The sequence below is a fragment of the Ixodes scapularis genome, unplaced genomic scaffold, assembly GCF_016920785.2.
Source record: "Ixodes scapularis isolate PalLabHiFi unplaced genomic scaffold, ASM1692078v2 PGA_scaffold2__306_contigs__length_199485367, whole genome shotgun sequence".
NCBI lineage: Eukaryota > Metazoa > Arthropoda > Arachnida > Ixodida > Ixodidae > Ixodes > Ixodes scapularis.
Genome location: NW_024609857.1, coordinates 9,289,359 through 9,305,470, shown reverse-complemented (window position 1 = coordinate 9,305,470; position 16,112 = coordinate 9,289,359). Strand labels below are relative to the sequence as shown.

The 16,112-nt window shown below is 47.6% G+C and overlaps 1 protein-coding gene across 2 annotated transcripts in view; it reads left to right on the top strand.

The window, feature by feature from the left end:
- Positions 1 to 16,112, top strand: part of LOC115323748 (protein shisa-2 homolog) — a 77,284-nt gene that overhangs the window by 41,847 nt on the left and 19,325 nt on the right. For both annotated transcript variants that reach the window (XM_029984128.3, XM_029984127.3), the window contains exon 2: positions 498 to 548. In XM_029984128.3, coding sequence (XP_029839988.1) covers positions 512 to 548 — 37 coding nt within the window. In that variant the 5' untranslated portion in view covers positions 498 to 511. The remainder of the gene's footprint in view (positions 1 to 497; positions 549 to 16,112) is intronic.

The window sequence follows — 16,112 nt, the reverse complement described above, 5'->3', positions numbered from 1 at the left end:
GTTAACAACGTTGCGGCGAAAAGAGAACGTTCGGTTTTTCCGTTTCTGAAGACAGCGATGTGAAAGATTGCAGTCTCTGCTCATCTTGTAATGCCTAACTGTTTCCTCTACTGGCGTCAGACAACCAAACTTTGCAGATCCTACCATGTCTAGCACTTCCCCATTGAGGGATGCTGAGGTAAGGGCCATCCAAACAAAAAGAGAACACCAAGAAGAGGGAAAAAAAAAAGAAGGGGGGGGGGGGGGAGCCTCTCCAGATGACTTGCGCGAATGTTACTCATCACAAAATATAACGGACGTTTTTTTTTAATTAATGATGTGCCATTGACATCGGTAATATTCCACTATTCATCCAATGATTAGCGGAAACAGTGCAATGGGTCTGCGGTGTTTCTTCGATATGAGTTTCCTAGATTAGTAATTTCACTGAAGGTTGAGGGGAAAAAGGCCTGTTTCAGTATTGCTGTTTTTCACAAAACGATCTTCTCTGTTTTCAGGTGGTCACACAGCGATGGAAGTTCCGGTGCTGTCTAAAGAAGGCCACAAAGGTGAGCACAAAGACTCCAAAAGAGAACGCGATTTTTACATGGGTTGCCAACACTCATGTCCTCCAACATGAAAAAAGATTCTACAGTAGTCACCGACGACTTAATAAACGCAAGGCGTGGCTTATTGTCTTCAAGCTTCTCACTTCGCGACTGTTTCTTCGGTTCTCTTATGGGCTAATGCCGCAGTCCCATTGGCGACGAAACGATAATGAAATTCTCTGGATTCGGCATGCGCTCTGCGTTTCTCAAGTTGTTAATAGATAGAGACGAGAAACATGTTAAAAAAAAATAAAAAGAGGCCCGCGCAACGCCGAGACGTGCCAAGAAGTACTACGGTGACCATTTTGCAGAGTGCACGCTCGCAACGTTTAGAAAGAGATAGAAGAAAAAAAAAGTAGCCTCTCTTCCCCATAAATAGGTAATGAAGTCGCCTAATGCTCGAGGATCGAGGTTGCAATAAACCCCGAGCAAGGCGTTCGACGCAGCGGCCCGACTGCCCCGAATCCGATTAAGTGTTCCCGACGCTCACGTAACGATCATCAGTGGAAACGTCAGAAAGGGGTCGGGAGCGACGCAGTACTACTCCGCGCGAACGTCGCCGTCCGACAGCCCGGTCAAATATTAACCGAGGAGCGCAGCGTGGGACAGAGAGCGCCTAGATTTCGGGGAAGGAGCAACTCGAACCACGGAGAGCGCTTGCGGTTTAATGGCGGAGGCCTCTTGCGCAGATTAATCGCACTGAGTGCGCATGCGTGGAGTTGTAGCGCTACGAGGAGGAGAGAGACCGGAGAGGCGGAGACGCTTGCGGACGATCAACGTTTTCGTCACCTTTATAAAACGGCGGCCATACTGTCTGGGGCCTTCCAATTGTTTGTCTTTTTAGACTTAGGCTCGGTGCCGCAAGCTACCGCCCGTTACAAAGGGCATAGCCATTAAGATTCGTTCATCCATGTACGACGGTCACCTTGGTCATACAAAAACTGTATGCAGACATTTTTGAAGCGTGTATGAAGCAAACATGCTTCTAAGATGTGGGAGGCGCGTCCGCGCGCACAATGCTGTCATCGTATCTGCAGTGAACACCGTGTCTTTTGCATGATCGTGAGCAGTGGAACTGGAGACGCAATAAAAAATCGGTGAGCGAGCTATTTGTTGGAGATTATTTTAGTACTCCACTAAGGCGACGAATTACCTACACACATATGTTACAAAAAAAAAAGAAAAACGCAGCGTTAGTACTTTGTTAAACATCTACAACTTCGCCATGACCACGGTCGTCCGAGGATTCACCCCTGCAGCACCAAGCGGGAGAGGAGGCCTTGCGACATATGCAGCGTCTATTAGAGGTTCCGTTTCTGAACTTGCTACTCGTTCAAAAACCTACACGAACGACACCATTCTCAGATTGGAAAGGTCGCAGATATATTCTGCCAAACAATCGGCTACCCACCAGATGTACCGGCCACGCCTCCCTCTTATCAAGACGCATGTCACCTTCAAGTCTCACCTAACATAGCTGACGTCAAAAAAAGAAAGGTAGTTGAAGTATTGCTACGAAGCACAGCACTTAAAACGATCGAGAATGCTTACGCCGACACGACACATAACTATACGGACGGAAGCATTAAAGACAACTCGTGCACTCCAGCCTATGAATGCCAGACGTTGGACCCCACAGAAAAGGACGGATAGACATCTGCCTCGACTCTACCACTGCAGAGCTCACTGCCATTTGGCTACCCATTGATCGCACATTGCAACACGGGCATTCGCCCAAAATTGCCATCTTTGCGGACTCTCGGGGTGCATTACAACAGCTCATCCATTTGTAGAAAGCCGGTCCACTAGCAAAGTAAATTGCAAAGCTGACAAGACGTGCCGCAGATGAATGAACGACCATACAATTTTAATGTATTCCATCGCAAGTATCTAAAAATAAAAAAAGCAGATTCGCTGACAGCTAGGGTATCCCACTTGGATCCCCACCATTTGTGTTCATCCGCAGCAAAATCTCTAATTTCATTGGCGATAAGAATCATACACCCATTTTTTTAATCACACACAGCACCAATCCTCTTCCATAATTCCACCAAATGAATTCTTCAGAAAGCAAAAAGCCCTTCTACACCGGTTACGAGCCGACTGGGTGTCCACTAACAAGCGACTCCATCTTCTCGAAAAACTTAAATCACTACGACTCAATTCATATGCGACACGATCGAAGAGAGGGGCAACACATTATCTGGGACTGCCACGCGCTAGAAACGGAACGAACACAATGTGTTGGTGGATTCACAAACACATTGAAGGTACGCTGCACATATCCCCAGGAGGCTCCAAAGCTCTACTCTTCCCGACGGGCATCCCGACGAAGAGGACTAACATATACATAAGGCCCCAATTGACTTTCCAGAGGCAACAAATCATGCATCCAGGCTCTGACTTTGCTCGGTCTATCCGTGTACCTGAAATTGTCGATAGCTCACGCCCTGCACTATACTCTCTGATGGGCAAGAGCGGTGGTGGTGGTGTTCTGCTGTCGGCCGGGCCGGGCCCCGTGCGCTCGGGCCTCGGTGGAGCCTAGACTAGGCGAAGTCGGGATCCTTCTGAAGAACGCGCGCTCGGCCTGGGAATTGGACCGGCGGGAGGGGGGATACGACCTACCGTCCCCAGAATATCGGTAACTCATGTGTACAAACTATAATACTACATCACCTTCCAATTCCTACACCCACCTCTCTTTATCTCCCCATCCCTGCATGCCAGACGACGCCTCCTCCGTGGGGGTGACTATGCATCTTGCCCCTTCTTCCGTATATTTTATTTAATTTTAATTTATAATAAATAAAACATATATAGACACACCGTGTGTTGTAGCGTTCCGGTGTCCTTAATCAGCCGTGACGTCATTCAGTACCACCTGGAAGACAAGGCCCACGCATGACGTCATCGTTAGTGGATCCCCGACCCACATCCGAAACTGAGCGACCGAAAGTTTCTTAGAAGGCGACCACGTGACTCCGATCGCGCAGTTGGAGACACTCCGTCCTCTAGGCACATCAGCGTGAGACGGCGGCGGCGGCGCTGACTATTTGAGCCGGCGTTCCTGCGGGAGGGAGTCCGGGCGTCCTCGTCGATCCTGGAGCGCTCTCGGAGTGCCCGGAGGAAGGACGGACAATCGATGCTGCCGCTCCGACGGGCGTCTCGCTCATGAATAACTCGAAGCCAGTCCGTGATTAAGCGCCCTGGGGGCTTCGCTTCTCGCTCCTCGCGGCACCGCCCGGAGCGTACGAAGCGCCCGCCTGGAAGAGTTCTCGAGACACTGCCGAGTTCCCACACACCTCCGTAAGTCGGTCAACAATAGCGATGTCTTTTGTCCCTTAAAAAAGCGCGATGCGACGTTTTTTTTTTTTTTTTAACTTTTAGCAAATACCTTTTAAAATTATTTCTTGGCATTCTTAACCTGTAAAAAGACGTGGTAGTTTTTTTTTTTTCTATTTTTTTACAGAGTGTCAATCACAAAAAAGAATTCGAGAAAAACGAGCAGCGTTCACTCTTTCAACTTGCAGCTGGAACAAGCGGCCACGTGGCCTGTAGCCGATTATGTGCAATACCTCCACTCACACCAACTGCCCCCCGATATACACCCAAACTCCTGGGAGAGCTGGATCACTCCACCTAAAGATCACCAACACCTCCTACTACCACTTCTGATCCAGCACGTTCACAACGTAATTGGGGAAGAGTGGTAAAGCTATATTGGGAGCGCCGGACTAGGCGTGTTAAAATAAATATTTTTTTCTCTCTCTCTCTCCTAAAAGACAAGACCCCTCCCCCCACACAAACATACATTGATCAAATTGTTGACAAAGCCAAAAAAAAAAATGAAGAACGATTCCCACAACTTTGTCATCAAGTTTTGCGAATGAGAGACAGTATACGTGGGCGCCATTAGTGCCTGTAAGTTTGTGTAAAGTGAGAAACATTTCTACTCAATATCGTTCCGCGGCCTCTTTAAATGCATCTCTGAGCAAAGCTTCCGCACTTGTTGTGTTCGTCTGCGTGCTGACGCAGGCGGCACGCGTCTGTTATATACGTATTTCGATTCTGCATGCAGGGGGTAATGCGCCCGACAAATGTGGTATGATATACCGAGATCGATCGATAAAATGAAACCCCGTTTTTCGGCCCGCATAAATAAACTGCGCACCGCAGAAAGATTGAACTCCGTGATAACGCGACGCTAGCGGTGGTGATAAAATGCGAAAGTTTGAGCACATGACGTTGCCCGAATCAAATGGAAGAAAAGAAAGACGCAATTTCTCTATGAACCGACGTCCGCCAAAGCCTCCTAAGCCTAATATTTATCAAACCGAAATTTGAGATTGGGGGCGTCCGCAACATTTATTTCAGCGAAAAAAAAATTGCAGATAGGAAGATTATATTGTTTTATTTCTTGCTGACAAGTTTTTTCTTTCTCTTTTTGTTCTCCATTTCTCCCTTTCAAACCGAAATATCCGTAAGGTGTCTTCTCCGCAAGGTGAGCTTCGTTTAAAGAAGCCAGCTTTACGGAAGCTTATAAGGAATGGTCCAAAATTGCAGCCACTGCGGTTTCGATACCAGAAGAGTTGCACGAGGACTGTACGACACCTGGGGTCCATTTTGAGTAGCGTCCTTTGGTTTAGAGATATATTTTAATGAACCCAATACTTCTGCCCATCAAGCGTCGCAATTACTGACCAAAAGGCCGAGGCTTTCGCGTACTGGCTTTTTTTTTTTTTTTTTTTTAAGACACTTGCCCTCTTTCAACATTTTCCATCAATATAGCTAAGCCAGATGTTAATTTTATTTTATCACATCAAAGCGTCCGAAGGCGTTACATGAGGGGGGAACGAAGAAATAATAAATATACTTTGAGTACAAAACACATCAAATTCGAATAAGTTTGACAAAGTCTTATATAAACAACAAACAAAAAGAAAGAAAGCAATGGCTACGTACCAATTTAGTACATAGAGTTAAAATAAGTTGAATAATTATTCGCAAGCACTCTTATATCGATTATCATAAAAAAAAGGTTTACCCCACTCTCGACCAGGTCATTTTATTCCTAAACAGACAGATTTAAAGACTCGAAGTGCTGCTTAGTGCGACATGAGAGGGAGATCGGTAGCCGAGTGGGCTAGCGCACACCAGCTCGGAGCACGTGGAGCGAAAGCTCGCACTGCAGAACCCAGGTATCCTGGGCTCAATCCTCACCCCTACCCGTTTCGATCTGGAAGATCATCGTACCGGCTTGGCGGGATTTGTAGCACTACTGCGTGGTGCACGTTGAACATCGCAGGCTAGCGGTTGTACTGCACTGGCTAAATTGCTCATCTACAGCGAGGGACTCGTGGCAACTTATAAATGACTGACCAACTACACGATGTATAAATATCCACAAAACCCCAATTATTATTATTTGCGACACGAGGGCAACCTTATTTTGTGCTGGTTATCGTGCCTGGGAAATCTTCGGTGAGGGGAAAATAGAAGCTGACGTTTAAGATGCGAATTATGGTAGTATACTCAATGGTTCAATCGCTATACTTTGCGTGACTCTGAATACGCTTGTAGCCTTTGATATACGCCTGGAGCCACCTGCTTGATTCCTAAATGACGTTTCCTCTAAAGATGCGGTAAATTATTGTTATGGCGTTTAATTAATATTAAATTGAGAATTTACACCACTGCAAGAATTTACATATCTCATATAAAAAACATTTCCGTAAAAAAAAAGTTTTTAGATGCCGATTTGTAGTTCATTGAGACAGTGTCTTCTCCCTCTCCTCTCTCTCCCTCTTTCTCTTTTTCATTTTTCTTTTTAGAACAAGTACCTCAATGACACATAGACGTACTTTTCCAGTTTAAACAACAACAAAAAAAGAAAAATAGCTCTGCCATTTAGGAACCTTTTGCCTTTTTTCTAAACGTTTCAATGAGTCAAGTTATTTGTCTATTACTTTCACAAAACTAGTGCACCAAGTAGCCAGCACCCTTTTCCAGCAAATTAGTGTCCTACTTTCGAGGAAGCCAATTTTCGCGATATATTTGAAGTGGATTCAATCCATTTGGCCATTTACGCTTCCTGCCGAGACCACAAAAAAAAAAAGAGAAAAATAATGCGCCGTTTAAATTTGCACATAACAGAAATTTGAGAGACCCTCGTTCGATAGGATGTACTTTACGCAACCTGGCCATTCTCTCTAGCAGCATTATACGCGAGTATTTTATTTATATGATTATTTGTTTATTTTATCGAAGCCGACGGGAAGTGCTCTCGACCCGGCCATACACTCTGGCTGCTTTCTCAAAAAGCGACGGGCGTCGCATTTCGGGTCGACGGCGGCGCAGGCGACAGAACCGATTCGGAACTGTTATTTTAGGTCCCCAAATGGTCTCGGCGGGGCGTCTTTTTTACCGCCGCAGCTGTTTTCGGCGACCCCGCGAGACGCGTCAAGTGTAAATACGAGGGCACTTCACGTTGGCCAAATATTTGTATCTGTCGGGCGAAACTTTGTCGCCCAAAAAACACGGGCCACAACACATCACCGGGATGGAGCCGCCTCCTCGAAAGCTCTCAAAACGCAGTCGGCGACAGGGTTGACGGCAGGACACGCCGCGTCAAGGTGGCACGTGACGCCCATTAAAAGCGGTCTGCTTCTTTTTACTTATTTTTCTTTCTTAGAAATAGTTTTGCTTTATTTTCTACCTATCGTAATTTGTGTGTGTGTGTGTCCGTGTGCGTTTGTGTGTGTGCGCGCGCGTGTGAGTGAGTGTTTGTTCTGGCATGCGTAGCCGCGCAACACTGCGCGCTCGCTTTAGGCATGGCATATCTTGGTGGCTAATTCAAGATTGTTTTCCACGTGCTTTTCCCGTTTCCGGAAGTTTTAAATTGTGCGTAACCCGGAAGCGTGCATGTTTATAAGTACTTAAAAATGTTTCCTTCCGTTTTTCCTCTTATCTTTTGGAAAAAACGGGCGACCTTGAAGGGCGCAAAACGTTCGCTATAGGCGCTACGGAAGCTACGTGTCTACATCTATCTCAACAGATTTTTATATCTTTAGGTGCCTCGCCAGAACAGGCTCTCATTGGATCTGCCACAGTATTCCCACTGCATCGCAAGAGTGAGGTTGGAACTGAAGAGGAGATAGCTAACCGAAGCAGCTACATGCTGAATATGACCAATTGTACTGAATGAAAATGTACGCACATTTGATGCTTAGCTACACGCCATATATGGTTCGTCGCAATTTAAAATCAGCCGAATATGACCTTCATAAAAGACAAACAGTGTTATCGTAATTCAACGTAGTCTGTAGTGAAACACCACGAAAATACAGGCCCGTTTATATATATATATATATATATATATTGCGGGTTTGAAAGACACTGCATTGCAATGGTTTGACAACCATGAGGATGAAATCAGTTCATGGGACGCCTTTACAGTCGCATTTTCGGAGGCGTTCGGAAAACCAGAACGACGCAAACAGCAAGCGAAAGACAAGCTGGCTCGCCGATTTCAAGCCACCACCGAATCTTCCACCAGCTACATTGAGGATGTCCTTCGTCTCTGCACCAGAGTGGATGCCGACATGACCGAAGAAGTTCGTATCCGTCATTTGTTTAAGGGGCTGTCCCAAGACCTCTTCGCTGTTGTCGCACCCAAGTCACCCACGACAGTCCAACAACTAATCGGTGAGTGCAAAAAGTACGAAGAACTGCAGAGTGCACGGATCTCAAAAGCACCTTTCGAACGCCTTCCAGAGGTATCCGTTGCATCTGTTGCCGGTGTTGACTTGCCGGCATTGATTCGCAGCATCATTCGGGAAGAGCTGCGTTCTTTTCTTGATCACCTCCGTCCACCTTCCGAGACTACCCAAACCCACCCTCAGGCACAGAGCGTCCAGAAAGTCGTCCAGAACGAACTTCATGCTGCGCTTGCATCACTGACGCCATCGACGTCGGCATATGCTTCACCACCTCCCGCACCGCCGCTCTTCTGTACCATGCCACATGATGCGCCGCACTTCTACCCAGGCTCCCGTTTCAATCAGGCCTCCCCAGCGTCGCGAACCTACGCACCGCGCCGAAGAAGTGACATTTGGAGAACGGAAGACCAGCGACCCATCTGTTTTAATTGTTGTTTACCCGGCCACGTCGCGCGCTACTGCCGCCGTCGCATGAACCCTGACGAGTATCGCCGTTTCCCTCAACCTTATCCACGTTACTCCCCCGATGACGATAGCCGTCCCGTTGACCGCCAGACCCCAGCTCCATTTTCACAGCGTGACAATCGCAGAGGCCGATCACCGTCTCCTTACCCTCGACGCCAGCGCTCCGTGTCGCCCCTCAATGTCGCCGCCGTCGCAAATACAACGTCAAACTAAAGCCCGCAGCCTGCGTTGCCACAGGAGGTCAGGCTGCACCACGAAACTGCAATATAAATCCTCCTGGAGATGGCCCAACGACTGTTGCTATTGAAATTGACGGACAAAAGCTTATAGCCCTCGTAGACACTGGTGCCGCCAAATCCTGTATCTCTGACACTTTCCGACGGCGTTTGCGCAAAGTATTGACGCCAGCACCTGGACGATTTTTACGTATGGGAAATGGAGATTTAATACGTCCTCTCGGCTGTTCCACACTCTCAGTGACTCTGGGCTCCAATCGCTACGTTGTTGTCTTCACAGTCCTCTCGAACTGCGTGGCTGACGTGATACTGGGGTGGGATTTCCTGTCGTCAACCGATGCCATCATTGACTGTGGGGAACGTCAGCTGCATTTAAACACTTCTGACACAGACGAATTTGCCGGTTGTGATCCTGTTGTCCTTCGAACGACAGCCGATCTATGTATCTCACCATTGACTGCTGTCGCAGTAACACTGGAGCCTGAGTTCAGTTTCCAAGGAGATTACGGTCTTGTCGAGCCACTGCTTACCACATTCGTGCAAAAGGGCTTGCTTCTGCCTTACTGTACCGTCGCCGTAATAGCAAGCCAAATTAAGCTATACGTTACAAACGCTTCTGCACAGCCGCTCATATTACCTCGAGGCGCTGGTATTGCAACCATCCGGACGTTCGACCATGATAGCCTCGCCGTTTTGGCTCAAGACACGTGCCATCTCCACTCGCAGCCAATTCCTCAAACCCAGTGCTCCACCAAACATACAACGCTGATGATCGACAGCTGCTTAACAACCAACCAAAGGCAAGCTCTTTCCAGTCTTCTGGACGCATATAGCGACTTATTTGACTTCAACCGCTCGGCACTCCCACAGACATCTGTGGTGCACCACCAGATTGAAACGGGAAACACAAGTCCCCTTAGGAGCCGCCCGTATCGTATTTCACCTGCGGAACGTAAAGTGATTCAAGACCATGTGACTGATATGCTGAAAAACAATGTTATACAGCCGTCATCCAGCCCTTGGTCCTCCCCCGTGGTTCTCGTTAAGAAAAAAGACGGTTCATGGCGCTTTTGTGTTGATTACCGGCGTCTAAACAGGGTAACTAAAAAAGACGTATATCCGCTCCCTCGTATCGATGACATGCTCGACGCACTTCAAGGGTCTTCGTTCTTTTCATCTGTTGACCTCCGTAGCGGCTACTGGCAAATCCCGGTTGCCAACGCGGACAAACCGAAAACCGCGTTTGTCACTCCGGACGGTCTCTTCCAATTTAATGTCATGCCTTTTGGCCTGTGCAACGCTCCCGCGACGTTTGAGCGGATGATGGACAGTGTTCTACGCGGTTTAACATGGAACATATGTCTCTGCTACCTCGACGATGTTATTGTATTCTCCTCTACCTTTGAAGATCATCTACATCGACTCCAGCAAGTTATGGACTGCTTTCGCTCCGCTAATTTGCAGTTGAACTCAAAAAAGTGTACGTTCGGGGCTCGGGAAATTCGGATTCTGGGTCACTTAGTCAGCTCGGAAGGCATCCGCCCAGACCCCACCAAAGTCCAAGCTGTCTCTGACTTTCCGAATCCCAGAACCACAAAAGACATCCGGGCTTTTCTTGGACTCTGTACATACTTCCGAAAATTCATCCCTCGTTTCTCAGATCTCGCCGAACCCCTGAATGAACTACTTCGAAATAACACTACATTCCAATGGGGACCCTCCCAGGCCCAGGCATTCCTATCTCTTAAACGTGCACTCATTTCCGTCCCAATACTTGGCCACTTCGTACAGGGAGCTGACACGGAAATCCGAACGGATGCCAGTGGACATGGCATCGGGGCTGTTCTGGCGCAAAATGTAAATAGTCGCCCACGCGTCATAGCATACGCTAGTCGAACTCTAACGAAGTGTGAGAGAAATTACAGTATTACGGAGCGTGAATGTCTAGCGCTAATATGGGCGATATCGAAATTCAGACCATATCTTTACGGCACCCATTTTAAAATTGTTACAGACCACCACGCCCTATGCTGGCTTGCCAGCCTTAAAAATCCATCTGGCCGCCTTGGGCGTTGGTCGCTGAAAATTCAAGACTACGACTTTAGCGTTGTTTTCAAGTCAGGAAAACGTCATCTGGATGCCGATGCGCTGTCCCGATGTCCTCTCCCCACTGACATTTCACATCATGCTCCAAGCGACCACGATTCTTCCATCGCTCTGTTGGATACCGTTGACATAGCGGCTGCTCAAGCGTCCGATCAGAATATCCGGCCACTAATACAATGCTTGATGGGGATTCCTGGATCTCTCACGCGGCACACTCAACAGCGCGCTCGTCTCTTCACCCTTCGTGATGGTGTCCTCTATAGACGAAACTACGAGCCACACGGACGACCCTGGCTGCTCGTTGTTCCTCGGACCCTCCAGAAAGACATCATCCAAGCACACCACGATGACCCTACCGCTGGACATCTCGGTTTCGCAAAGACATACTTCCGCGTGCGTTCGAACTACTTCTGGAATGGCATGTATCGCACCATCAACAAGTACATTCGCACGTGTCACCAATGTCAGCTTCACAAGACTCGAACCATTCAGTCATCCGGCCCTTTGCATTCCATAACACCGCCTCATCGACCCTTCCAAACAATCGGAATCGATTTTCTCGGCCCATTTCCTTCGTCTACAAACAACAACCGGTGGATAATTGTCGCTGTAGACTATCTCACCAGATACGCCGAAACAGCCTGTGTTCCAACCGCCACAGCCCAAGAAGTGGCAACTTTCTTTCTGCACAACATTCTCCTCCGGCATGGTGCACCCCAGGTTATAATAAGCGATCGGGGCACTCCTTTTATAGCTAAGCTCCTCGATGATCTTTTGCGCCTGGCTAACACAACTCATAGATTAACCAGCGCTTATCATCCCCAAACCAATGGGCTAACAGAACGCCTTAACCGCACGTTATCAGAGATGATGTCGATGTACGTCGCGGACAATCATACAAACTGGGACGCTATTGTCCCATATGTGACCTTCGCTTATAATACCGCGCGTCAGTCAACGACAGGCTTCTCACCGTATTACTTGCTATTCGCCCGTGAACCACTTACAACTCTGGATACTATCTTACCCTCCGTCTATGAACCTCACACGTCGTATCCTTCAGAGGTCATCTGCCGCGCGGAGGATGCTCGACAACTCGCGCGTTTTCAAACGCTACGATCGCAGCAGCAACAACAGCTTCGTTACGCACAGACGCATGGCGAAGCATCCTACAACGTTGGTGACGAAGTCCTTCTCGCCACCCCACTCCGCAAGCCAGGTAAATGTGAAAAATTGCTCCAGAAATACACTGGGCCGTTTCGCATTCTCCGCCGTCTGTCTCCTACAAACTACGAAGTGGAACCAGTGGCACCACCTAGAGATCACCGCACGAAGTCACGTGACATTGTCCATGTTTCCCGCATGAAACCTTTCCACCCACCCTACGACTGAACACACCAAGGCCGGTGGACCGGCCCTTTATCCGCCCGGGGGAAGTGTTAGGGAGAAGACGACGAAGCTGAAAGAGGAGGTCCAAGCAGCGCGCGCTCTTCAGCTACACAACGATCTTGTCGCTTGAACACCTCTATCCAGTTCTTATTAAATCACCTTCTTAACATCCTCACAATATATATATATATATATATATATATATATATATATATATATATTTGCTCAGGATGATTCAATATGTTTTCACGTTTCATAGAATCGGTGAACGAAGAACTCTTGTATCCAACACCGCCAATCACAGACCTCAGTACTAAACAAAGTAGGTGATTCTGTGACGGGCGTCTTGTCGCATGATAGCGAAACGTTGACCTGCGCCTCCTCAAAATAGCCATATATAAAAGTATTAAAAAATTTAAGAGCTTTATTTTCAATCGTGACTGCATTGCATAAACACTTCTTGAGTTTCATACTGACTTGATTACCACCTCTTTCGTTTCAAGCTAAATAAACGTTCGTTTTTTCTTTGTGCCACCAGTCAGTTTTGTTTTTTCTCATGACAGCAGAAAGAAAAATTTAAAAAAAAGAAATAAAAAAGTATTGAAGCCGAAAAAGAAGCTACGGCAAACCGGCTCATTGCCACCAGATGTCGTCGCGGTCGTTCCAAGATGGCACGGCCTAAAAAAACGCCGACAGCTGCGTGACTTCTTCGCCGTGGATAAAACTTAACTTCATAAAAAACACCGACAAAAAAAAATCGTTCAACGGGTACTTCCCCGGAAAAGTACAATAAGTCGCGGGCAAAAGACACCCGGGGAGGCGCCAGAAGAAGCGGAAGAGGTATATAAATAAAGGAACGCCTCCTGGAAGAGACAGTAACGACATTAAAGGGGTCCAGCTGGCCCCAGGCAAGTAAAGAAGTACGCCACAACAAGCAATCAGAAAAGAAAAGAAACTAGCTGCAGCTCTACGAAGAAAAGCAAAGGAGCCGAAGGAAACTGCAGAGAAGAAAGCCTAAAGGTGCGACCGGCGAATAATCATTCTTTACGGCCTTTTTTGCGTGCTTCCTAACGCGAGCCACACATATAAGGTGATGAAGTGACACGAAGCTCACAAACTCGGGTTAATGGTTGGGTCATTGTGGGGTGTTAATTTTTGTATATTTTGAGGACGAACACTTGGTGATACGAATATCTGCGAGAACGATGTTCTCGCGAATATTTGTATCACCAAATTTCTCTCCTCGCAGCTGAGATGTGTCCTGAAAGGGAATAGCTGCATTGTTGGAGCAGTGTTTCGTTAATGCTCGAAGACTGTTAATTAAAATGTCATATATGACATTCTAATTAACACTATACGGGTGGTCAACTTACTGTGGCGGGTTGAAGATGAGCTATAGTTGGTTCATTTTTATATAAGTGCCAGCTGCATATGAAAGACAGTTGCCTACAGAGAGAGAAATAAGAGGCATACATACCGCTGGTGTGTATGCCTTTTGTGTGTCTCTCTCTCTATCTAACCTTCCTTCCATGTTCAACTGGCACATATATTTCTGTGGCATTTCAGAGGAAGTGAAGAGTGCTCGTGCACAGCTTCGATCGCGTATCGGCGTTTAAAGTGCTCGAGCGTCCATGCGCCCATAGCTTTGACTAGTGCCACCAAAATAAGCTACGCTTCAGAGTAACGACACTTGGCCATATTGTGTCTTAAAATCATGGTTGCCAGTTATCTGAAGCTTTATCTGAATTCACAGGAAGCGCTTTTCCGCCCTCCACAAATGTTTAAACAGTTCGCGACAGAGCAAAGCAAAGTTACATTAACTCTCCAACACCCAACCTAATGCTGAGGAAGTCGTACTTTTGAATCATGACGATCGGCAATTGCGTCTGCTCTGCATACGAGCCAAAATGGCGGCGCCCACAACAATGTCGGGCAACGGAATGCCGATACTCTAAGCCTTTAGTGGCTCTAGCTTTGACTGCATAGTTACAGAAAGCTCCCCACAAATATAGTAATCATTTCTATACCGACGTTCTTGGCAAATAACAAGAGATTTTGCTACCTGTGGCATATTTGAGGTAGTAAACAGCTAGGAAAAAAGTAGTAACGACGTAGAGATAGTAACTACTGCAGTTACTATGTTTTTATTAACCATTTTCCAAGAGTGTAGCATGTTTGCTACACTCTTCTGAAGCTACACTCTTCTGAAGCATATTTGATCGCAGTGGAATGTGCTGTTGTTTTCGAGTATATGTTGAATTCTATGCAGCGCCATTCTCTCCAAGAGTTTTCATAAGTTGGAGGTCAGTGAAATTCGTCTCGCGTGAGCTAGCATTGTTGTAGGCTTGCCTTGTTTAGGGATGGGTATGACCATTGACGTTTTTTACTCTGCCGGGACCTGAATTGTACTTCAGACTTGATTGATCCGCGTCAGGAGCGCCTTTGAAAGTTGGTCTGGCACGTTCCTGAGTAGGGTGTACGTAAAGCTGTCAGAGCCTGGTGTGATCCTGGTTTTGCACCGTCTTAGGGTCGAGATCAGCTCCCCCATTGTGAAGGGGGCACTGGGAGAGTCATAATCTGCGCAGTCCAGACGATGTGGTGGGTGTAGCGGGTTGCGGAAAGAAGAGTTGGCCGGCATCGGTTGCCACCTGGTCTTTCGACACTCGTAGTGCCAGCGCGATGTTCTGCGCTGCCGTCCTGACCTTCTTCCTGCCTTGCATCGCCTGGAAGGTCCTCTACAACTTGTCAAAGCCTGTCCCTTCGAACAAGTCATAGTGGTCTCGCCATTGCTCCTTAGCGAGTTGGCTTGCGTACCTCTTCGCACTCGCCGTCGAAAGATTGAGTTTTGCCAGTGCCGCTGTTTTGCCCTCCATCTTGTGCTTTTCCTGGGCTTCAGGTCTGGAGGCACAGAAGTTCAGAAGAGAGGAGTCCGGTATCGGGTCACCCGCCTTCGGTCGCACCTTCAGTTTAAGCTTCCCTGAATTTGTCCCATTTCACTATTTTGTGGACCCTCTTTTTAGCACCGGTCGTGAAGTGGGACAGTCCGAGAATAATTGGTAGATTGTCACTGCTCACACAGTCCCTCGTGAGTTACCACTCGAGTTCGATTTTTCCAGTTAACCCCGAAAGTTAAGGGGAGGTGTCCTGTTTCGTGGGCATACCTACACGCGTCGGCATATCTACGTCGTTTGCCAGTCTGAAGGCGTCTACAGTCATTACCTCAGCAATTTCCTCGCCTTTTTGTGAGCCTCAAGAGTCCTCCCCCCCCCCCCCCCCCCCCCCCAACAATAGGTACGTTTCCCGCCATCAGTTTCAGGTGTGGAATCCACGCTGCCGTGTTGCCGCGCACATTGTACCCTGGCCGTTTGTATATCGGCACCACGATCAACTGTCACGTACTGATTTTCACCAGTGCTGCCACGATTTCGTCATTTGCGGTGCACCATTTGGAGATGTCGATCTGATGCTGTGGTAGATTAGTGTCCTCAAACACTGCTGCTTGTCCTTTAGGTACCGGCACGTTTGGTGTAGTAGCTTCATTGTGCGGTCACCCCCGGTTCTTATTCTGTATGGTCGGAGTCATATACGCGCTGTACCTTGTTATTTTTCTG